Source organism: Papilio polytes, unplaced genomic scaffold (assembly GCF_000836215.1).
Source record: "Papilio polytes unplaced genomic scaffold, Ppol_1.0 DF822622.1, whole genome shotgun sequence".
Taxonomy (NCBI): Eukaryota; Metazoa; Arthropoda; class Insecta; order Lepidoptera; family Papilionidae; genus Papilio; species Papilio polytes.
Genome location: NW_013526582.1, coordinates 1237864 through 1247799, shown reverse-complemented (window position 1 = coordinate 1247799; position 9936 = coordinate 1237864). Strand labels below are relative to the sequence as shown.

The 9936-nt window shown below is 33.0% G+C and overlaps 2 protein-coding genes across 2 annotated transcripts in view; one reads left to right on the top strand and one right to left on the bottom strand.

Moving 5' to 3' along the window:
• The window catches only part of LOC106105941 (dosage compensation regulator), a 20633-nt gene extending 12376 nt beyond the window's left edge, over positions 1-8257 (bottom strand). Inside the window, 8 exon segments of the mRNA XM_013286433.1 lie at positions 379-583; positions 1365-1459; positions 2483-2674; positions 4037-4116; positions 4726-4899; positions 7065-7312; positions 7543-7811; positions 8046-8257. Coding sequence (XP_013141887.1) covers positions 379-583; positions 1365-1459; positions 2483-2674; positions 4037-4116; positions 4726-4899; positions 7065-7312; positions 7543-7811; positions 8046-8121 — 1339 coding nt within the window. The 5' untranslated portion in view covers positions 8122-8257.
• A 248-nt stretch (positions 8258-8505) lies between these two features.
• On the top strand, positions 8506-9627 carry LOC106105940 (28S ribosomal protein S10, mitochondrial). The gene is made up of 3 exons (XM_013286432.1): positions 8506-8685; positions 8763-9016; positions 9296-9627. The coding sequence occupies exons 1-3, from the start codon at positions 8671-8673 to the stop codon at positions 9543-9545; spliced, it is 519 nt and encodes a 172-aa protein (XP_013141886.1). The 5' UTR covers positions 8506-8670; the 3' UTR covers positions 9546-9627.
• The last annotated feature ends 309 nt before the right edge of the window (positions 9628-9936 follow it).

Below are 9936 nucleotides of genomic sequence, written 5' to 3'. Positions count from 1 at the left end.
CCCTTAATTGACGGAGGAGACGCACATTAAGAGGACATTTCTCTTCCTATGCGTCTCCTCCACTGTTAAATCTACTTTACCACCAAATCCTTTCCTTTTAAGTAAAGGATGGAACGGGAAAGGGACCAAAATTGGGGTTCTGGCACCACAATCATCAGACTTTACGTGGAATTGCTTTCACTTGACGCCTGCTTTCTGTGTAGTCCAACTAATATTATAAATGCGAAAGTTTAGATGGATGGATGTATGTTTGTTAAAGTTTGTAGTCTAAACTGCAAACGAATTTTGATGGTATTTGGTATAGATGTAGAGGATAATCTGGAAGAACACATAGGCTATTCAATTTTGTTTTTATTAATTCCACGCGGACGGAGTCGCGGGCAAAAGTTAAAAAAAAGCTAGTTGAAGAATATTTATTTAAATCTATTCATCCCATTATAATAAGTGTGAGTATTCTAACCTGTGTGGTCTTCCCGCAGCCAGTGTTCCCCCTGATGATGGTGACGGGGTTCTCATTGATGGCTTCCATTATTATATTCTTCATACCAAATACTGGTAACTGTTCCCTCTCCTTGAGACTCTCCTGGAATAAATATATATTTTATAATATAATATAACATTATAAAGAGGAGAGATTTGTATTTTTGTATTTTTGTATGTATTGAATTAAACTACTAACGCAAAAATGACTCAGCCGATTTAAAAAAATACTTTCACCATTAAAAAGCTACGTTATCACTGAGTAACATAGCCTATATTTTATTTATTTCACACAGACAAAGTCGCGAGCAACAGCTAGTGTGTAAAATGGTTTAATACTTAAATATTAAGTTAGGATTCCACTGCAAAGTGTAGGATTTAACTTTCAATGTGTCTTTTTATCTCGAATATATTACCTTTTTTGAAAGGTATAAACCTTTTAGTTCAAGTTTTTTAAATAGTCATACCAATAATAAAAAATAATATGGTAAGCCTATATAAAATCTTACTACACACTTAATGTCTGTATAAAATACTAGCTTTTGCCCGCGACTCCGTTTGTTAAATTTAAAAATAATATCAAAGAAATGAAAATATAGCCTATGTTATTCGCAGATAAATTACCTTTCTAATGGTGAAAGAATTTTAAAATCGGCCCAGTAGTTTTTAAGCCTATTCATTACAATCAAACAAAGTTTTACTCTTAATTATACGAATATAGATAAACCAAATTTTAATTCAAATGTTTGTTTGTCTATCTGCAAGTACAAACACGTTGTTTTCGATAGAACAACTAACCCTATCCCAGAAGTTAAAGCAAGAAATAGGCTACTTTTTTTTTTAATTCTGCACTCAAAAAAAAAACATTTAAAAAGGTAGTTTACCTGATAAAGCTGACTGTTTTGACAGACATATCTATGATGCTTCTCCAAATCACGGCTGATGCTATCCAAATTGGACGTCGCTAGGGGACCCTCGTCTGAAAAAAAACAAATTCCAAACATTATAAAGAAAGGAATATGACAAATTACGTACAGTAAACAATATTAATTCCAGCTTTCAATACAAACATACAGATTCACAAATTACTTTTGGAAGTCCGTTAAAACCTAATGGGTGACATTTTAAAATAATAATAAACTAATTTCAAACAATATTTATAATTTACTTTTAAAGAAATGTAACAAAATTAAACTTGATTTTAAAAAGGACTAGAAAGATTTTGTGACAATAAATTTCTAATATTAAGTACTAGCTGTTGCTCGCGACTTCGTCCGTGACATTAAAAATAATTAACAAATATAGCCTATGTTACTCAATGATATCGTAGCTTCTTAATGGTTAAAGAATTTTAAATCAGCCTAGTACTTTTTTAAGTTATTTTAATACATACTAGCTTTTGCTCGCGACTTCGCCTGCGTGGTTAAAATAAATAGTAATAACATAGCCTATATTACTCAGTGATAGAATAGATTTTTTTTAAATCTGTCCTGTAGTTTATGAGTTATTTCAATACATTAAAAAATACAAATCTTTCCTTTTTATAATCTATACTATTATAATAAAGCGTAAACACACACTTCTTTGTTGCCTAAGATGTCAGCAATTACAGCATATTTTTAAATAATATTTTTTTAATTAAAAACCCGTACACTTACGTCATGCTTTAGGCTATATATTTTCACGCCATTTAACTTAGGGGGTAAATAATTTGAATGAAAAGCTTAATGTGCGAAAGAGACCATAAGTTGCTGCCAACATCAAGGAATCAAGATTTTCAAGGTTTATCATGTCGTGTAATTTTGACATTTGCTATTGATAATTTGACAAATGTAAACAATAAAATAAAATTTTCATCATTTCATGCGGAAGAAGCCGCACGGGAACACCTACTATTAGTATAAATATGAATTTAAAAATACAAATGTTTCCTTATTATAATATTAGTATAGATTTAGACATTTTTCATATATAAAAGTTGTAGATTTTCAAAGAAACTCACCAATATTACAAGCAGTCCATGCATTCCAGTTCTGTTGCGGGGGAGACCAGGACACAACCCCACCGGGCATGGGGCGCGCCTCCCGCATCGCGCGCGCCCGGTCCAGCTGCAGCAGTGTCACACCACCCTTATCCCCCTCTTCTGTACCCTCATTGGTAGCTGTTTCTACATCCACTGGCTCTATACCTAAATCTACAAATACACATACAATACAGTAGAGACTCGATAACTCAAACCTCGGTAACATAAAAACCTCTATAACTTCAAAAAATAATGTTCCCTTCCCATCAGAGCTCAAAACCTCTACAATATAGACCCTTGTTTAACTTGCTACCGACAGCGCGGCAGCCAAAAATACAAAACACTTATTATAAAACAAACATATCTTTATTTAAAACTTATTTACACAAATTTATAAAAACTTAAAACTCCAAACTATATCGATCACATTCTTGACTTCTTCTATCTATATTCTTTTATAAACGATTATTGCCTTGGTGGCCAGTATGCAACCTCTTTGGCTGTATACATACTGCTTGTCAGCCAAAGAGGTTGTATTTTGCACTCACCACCCTCGATAACTTAAAACCTCTATAAATTAAAATATTTTGTATTTCCTTGGACTTTAACTTATCGAGGTTCTACTTTATTATAAATACGAAAGTTTAGATGTATGTTTGTTAATTGTAGCCTAAACTGCTGAACAGATTTTGATGAAATTTGGTATAGATGTAGAAAATAGTCTGGAAGAACATAAAGGGGCATTTTTTTAATTCCACGAGGAAGTAGTCGCGGGCGAAAGCTAGTATTAAATAAATGTTGGCGTTATATACCAACTGTTTGTACTTCGCGTGAAATTAAAAAAATATAGCCTATGTTAATAAGTGATAACATAGCTTTTTAATTGTATAAGAGTTTTTGAAATCAGGCCAGTAGTTTTTGACTCATTTCAATACATACAAAAATACAAATCATTCCTCTTTATAATAAAGCCTTTGACTTCTGGGTTCAAATCCTGGGTTCCAATCGCGTGTACAATTGGGAAAACTGTCGGTGATCCACCTTAAAAGATATCGTTTGAACTTTTGAAAACGAGGGGAAACCAAAATCAATACAACGCAGTTGTCTATACGAAATACAGTTAATTTGTGATACACGGCTTTTTTTATTATTATTATTTGCAATCACTGCTAACTAGTTATTTATTGAAAGAAGTGGAGAGTCTTGTTGCAATGAACAAGGCAATTCTTCCTGAAGTGTAACAGCTGATTTCCGCGACTATACAATGTAACATTTAAAAGCCTTGTATCTTACAACTAAAACCCCTCTACTTACAAATAATCGATTACACAGCAGTTGCGCCAGGAAAAATAAAATGACGTGTACAATTAACAAACTTTTTAGTACAGACACATATAGTATTAGTACCATGCGTACAATGCATACAAAACGTTCAAACGATTGTAATTTTCAAAATGGTACACCGACAAATTCCTTAACTGTACTAACGTTTTTCGATTCTTTACAAGTTCCATATCACAGTATTTGCTTTACCTTGCAATGTCTCTTCAATTTCTTGCTCTAATTCAGGACTTATAGCCACTGCGTAAGGCTTCATTATACCTTCACTAGATCTGAAATAGTACATAGATATTATAAATTTCAAAGTTTACATGAATGAATGGATGTTTGTTAGAGTTTGTAGCCTATACTGCTGAACGGATTTCGATGAAATTTGGCATAGATGTAGAGGATAGTCTGGAAGAACACATAGGCTATTTACTTTTGTTTTTTGCAATTCCCCGGCGACGGAGTCGCAATCGCACAACAGTTGTGCGATAGTTTAGTCATAGTTGTGCGCCTGTCCCTCATCTGTACATATTCTTCAACTAGCTATTCCCATGCGGCTTCATCCGGAGGTAATTATAAAAACTTTATTTTATTGTTTACATGTGTCAAATTATCAATTGCAAATGTCAAAATGACATGATGATAAATCATGGCAACCTTGCTTCCTTGATGTTGGCAGCAACTTATGGTCTCTTTCCCACATTAGGGTTTTTATCCAAAATATTTAACCCCTAAGTTTAATGGCGTGAAAGTATATAGCCTAAAGCGTGACGTAAGTGTAGGCCTTTTTATTAAAAAACAATTATTCAAAAATATGCTGTAATTGCTGACATCTTAGGCAACAAAGAAGTGTGTGTTTATGCTTTATTATAATATTCTTCAATATGACTTACCTGTCTTTCTTCAGCGTGCCACTGAACGGCTCAATAACACCGAGGTGATACAACTGTCGTACTATAGACAGGGCGCATGATTTGCTCGCTGTCTGTTTGTTAGATGCAGTCTCACGACCAGTCACATTACGACCCAAGTCTCGCACGTATATCGTCATCTCACAACAAAAACTCCTGCAATATTACTGTAATATTACCGCACAACACAAAAGATCCTGCAATATTACTGCACAACATAACAGAACGTGCTGTAATATTACTGTACAACACAACAGAAGGTCCTGTATTATAATTGTACAACACAATAGAATCTCATGTAATATTACCGCTGAACAATAGTAGTTGAAAAATTATCTTTGCAAATACATAGTTTTTTAGAAATTTTAAAAAGGAATTTCAGCAGTAGAAGCGTATTTTCCATTAATTACATAACATAGCAACATGAAAAGCTAATTATATAAGAAAGTAATATTAGTTGTATGAAATTGAAACATGACCAATGTTTATATTGTTAGTAAAATAGTTTCATGCCCAACAAGCACCCCGAAAATTAACTTAGAAATAAGTTTTTTAGCTAACTTAATAGCAAGCAAGACTATACTTACTCAAGTTGTGTGGTGCAAAGAATTTACCGGATTTGTGGCCAATCGCGTCAATTTAGAGAGATCTTATTAAAAACTGCATCTAAAACAAAATCAAAATATATATTTGATTTTGTTTTATAATCCATATTACATTTAACATATTTAAATACATTTTGATCTCTCTAAACTGATTAATCAACATTCAGAAGCTTAATTTGCTGATTTTGCAAAATATGCTTCTACAGCCTTACAAATAAACGCGGTATAAAGTTATGAAATAAACTGAGTATAAGCAAAACATAAGTACAAATTTTGCATATACACAGTTTATTCCTAAATTTAACTTTAGACTGCAGTTACTTGTAAGGCTGGTAATGTTTAACCAACACTTTTGTCAAAATAAACATTTACAAGATGTTGCTTGCATCTTCGTTCACGCAGAAATAGTAATTAAAAAAACATTAAATAGTCATGTTACTCAGTGATAATATAGCTATTAATTGGTGAAAGAACTTGATTTGAAATCGGCCCAGTTTTTGACTTATTTCAATCCATACAAAAATACAAATCTTTCCTGTTTAAAACATTATAGATAATGCTAATAACATACAATTTGTATGTTACCAGGGCCAGTCCTATAGGTGTTGCCAGTGTAGGGGGACAAGTGAAAGCATCCCCCTCAAGAGGCAAAAATTTTAAAATAAGTATATAGAATAAAGAAAAAGGAACACCTGATCCCAAGTTGCTGACCCAAAAAATGTTAGGGGGAATGAGAAGAGGGCCACAGCGCTGCCCATTAAAAGACACCAAGGGTAGAGGGGAGATATTCACTCTATAAACCATAGCTGGCAATGCATTTACTATGCAAATTTTAAAATTATTCTCAGCACTTATTGACCACAAATCCAGTATTTCTATGACAATTTTCAGCCATTGATTTTTCAATAATTATGAATAACCAGTGGCTTTCTAAGGCAAGAAAATCGGTGACAAGCTAAGACACTTTTTCCAGTAAGCAACTAGCCGCACAACCATGCCATACGCCAATGCTATTTGTATAATAAAAATAGCAATCTCGTGTAGCGTGATTCGCGCGACTTGTCGTGCTAGTGGAAAAAGGGTCTAAATATTGACATTAAGTACAAATACACAATAAGCTACTCACCAATTAGTTACCATAATTACTTTGTATATTTGTTAGCAACTGAGGCAGTTTTTTAAATGAATTTTATGAATTTAATTTTTTTTTATAAAAATATAAGTAGTTTTTTATTAATTTACTAATATTTCCTATAACCATTTCAACTAAGCTCTCGGCTTGTGCTAGGATGTGGTTCACGACAATAGTCGAAAGGCGGGATTCGAACTCTCGACCACAAGATCGGTATACCATACCCCTAACCATTAGGCTATTGGCGCGTTCCTTCCCATTGGTTTAAAAAACTTTTTAAAATTTTTTTTTTTAATATCAGCATTGTAAGTTAATCAAAAGAGGCTATATCATGGTTTGCAAGTTACCTATTATTAATTTATTCTTGAGATAACCATAAATCAAGAATATCAAATTCCAATCATCATCTTGGTCTTATCACCCTCATATAGGGTCGTCACAAGGTTTTATAAGCTTTTGAGCTTCCATCAACCACTTGTAGCCAACCCTACTTAGTATCTAACAATCCGTTATATTCAGATTATCTCATATTCAATATCCTAAACGAGTAAATATGACTGAAATATATTAAATAATCCACAAACCTAGTATGATCAGGTCCTACAGCTTTATATATATAATCTGCATTAACTTTATTCATCTGCATAAACTGATGTAGTTTCGATTTAGCATTCTCCATGGTCCAGTTGCCATGGAGACTCGCATTAACATCCAAATCCTCAGCTTCCTCTACATTCTTCTGTTGTTGAAGACGGTCCATATATGTGAATGTATGACTTTGTCCACCAATCGCATGATACGCTGGACCCATGCTTTGTGGATCCATTCCTTCCTGAAAAAATATTTGTTAATTTAGTAATATTTTTTGTAACATTCCTACTAAGCTAGAAGCTTGTTTATGGATATTTACATTTGAATTGCAAGATTTAAACTATCAATCTTATGATTTTTAATCTATACCCTTAACCATTAGGTTATTGGTACTAAGGGTGGAGTAGTTACCTTTAATAAACAATACTTAACTTTATAACCATGTTAAAAAATCACTTTCATGTTTATTACCTGGAAAACAGGCCTCTGGGTCTGTGACTGATCTGGTTCGATGTTACCGACAATGCCACTGTTCCCAGTAGCTTCCGAGGTTTCATTTTTAACACTAACATCTTCAGGTACCTCTGTCGCATTGACCTCTCCGGATCTTACTAAGTAATTGATGAAATCTCTAGAAGCATTCTTCTGAGCTTCTTTTTTAGTGACGGAATTCCCTGCACCGACGTAAGTGTAGCCATCTACGCGAACCTCGCACAAAAACCGCTGACGATGTTTCGGTCCTAAACATTTAAAGCAATATGTTGACTACGTTTTTAGCTAATTTATGATACTGCAAATTAGAACCTATTTAGAATCTAGACTAATTGACCTTCAAAGTTCACGTGGATGACAAAAATCGATATTATTTACTTGAGACTTTTTATGTATTTCATTTAGCTTTTATATGTAAACTTGAATAACAGTATATACTAGACACACTTTTAATTACATATTTACAATCAAATAATACTCACCGGTAGCACGAATATCGAATGCTGGCGTTAGGCTTCTTTTCGCACACCAAGAAAAAAGAAAAGACTTAACATCCATTTTTGGAATTCAGCTCACCACAGTACTACCAAATATTATAGTGCTAAAAACTATGACTAGGTTATAAACTATAATGGAAAAATACAGAACCGGTTTGTTTAAAAAAAATTAAAATATTAGCATATTTTACTTAATACTTTACATAGACAACAAAGAGTACAAGAGTAAAATAGACAATGACAAATATTGCTAGTTTATAGAAAGTTGCTTTAAGAAATTGGGCATTTCCTCATTTTCTAAATGACTCTTGAGTTTAAAAACTCTCATTATTAACAAAACTAAAACTATAATTCTTGACCCTAGACCCAGACTATGTATTGAACTTAGTTTTTGTTCACTTGGTTCAATTTGGCTTAAATAACTTGTAAATAGGACATAAAGTATTAAAAAAAAAACATTCACTTGACAATCGACAACTTGACAGTGACATATTTTGGTTACAAAATACTAATTCGTAACCCTATTTAATTTCACGGTTACGAATTCTTTATAGGGTATTTCTATTTTCAATATTAAAACTAAACAAATACAGTGTAAATTACCATCAAAATGAATATTGTTAAGGTTTGTTACATTATTTATAACCTTACTATTTTTGGACACCAACTATGTTTCAAGAACCATTTGTTTTGCTTTCACAGAATCTTTGGAGAACCGCACCAGCCATACGAAGCAGTTTTCTCATCAATCACAACATTCAGAATGCTATTCGTCCGCTTTCCAGTACAATAACACCTATAACAAACATCGCAGTAAATGCTCCTCCAGTGGAACTAGACAAATTATATAAAAGAGTGGAACTGGAAATGAAAGGTATTGACCCAGCCGTATTGCTGAGTTATTCATGGTTTTGTATCGCGGCTGCATCTCATTTAGGCATTGAAGTGACTAAGAAGTAAGTATTTCACTTAATACATAGCATTTCAGCTTTGGTTTAATGTAATTATAATTGTTTGTTTCATAATAAAACTTTTGTTATATGTATGAACATAAACTTGATTGCTAGAATTCTAAAATTTCTTAGTAATACAAAGAATCAAGATCTAAAGATAAGTTTTCAACAGATAAACCCAAAAACAATTCCTTACATGAAATATTCAAATCAAATATACAACAAAGCAAAGTTAATACTGTCCACTTTTTAGAAAAACCTAAAAAAACCCTTATTTTTCAGTTGGGCGCTGAGGAAAGCTGAAAAAGAAAGACATACCCTATTAAGATGTGTTCACATTTATAAAAAGCACAAAGTACAATACGAGATCAGAACTTACTTCAGATTTATCCATTTACAACGACTTACTGGTTCCACATGCGACACTTACTTAGAATACATAGAGAGAAACCTACCGGAAGGCTGTGCTCTTAAAGTCACAAAGGTTGAATGTCAAAAACTCCCAGATCATATTGTACCACCAACTGAATAATTGATCTGCTGGAAATGCTTTAAAGTGTTAAGTTTTGTGTTTTAGTATAGATTTTTCTAGAAATAAATGTGTATTAAATTCATTTGTATTAATCCTTTTGGCTCCTGAACTATTCAACAAGGGTGGATCCAGTTTTGGCGCCAGGAGGGGGGGGAGGTCACATAATTAGTTGGTTGGTTGAGCTCTTGACAAAATATATTTACATATTTTGTCAAGCCCTCAACCAACCAGCTCAGGGGCGAGTCATGACCCCTTCCTGGATGTTGTTGCTAGTCAAGAACCAAGACTACTGTTAAATATATGACAACATGAATCACTATTGATTGCCGATGCTGATTTTTTCATTATATTTAACTTAAATATCAATATTTAAAAAGGAAAATAAACTACA

Bases quoted from the DNA above. Each gene is read 5' to 3' on its own strand.
- LOC106105940 (XM_013286432.1), top strand. The intron at 9,017-9,295 runs GTAAGTATTTCA...CTTATTTTTCAG, and splicing joins GGCATTGAAGTGACTAAGAA to TTGGGCGCTGAGGAAAGCTG.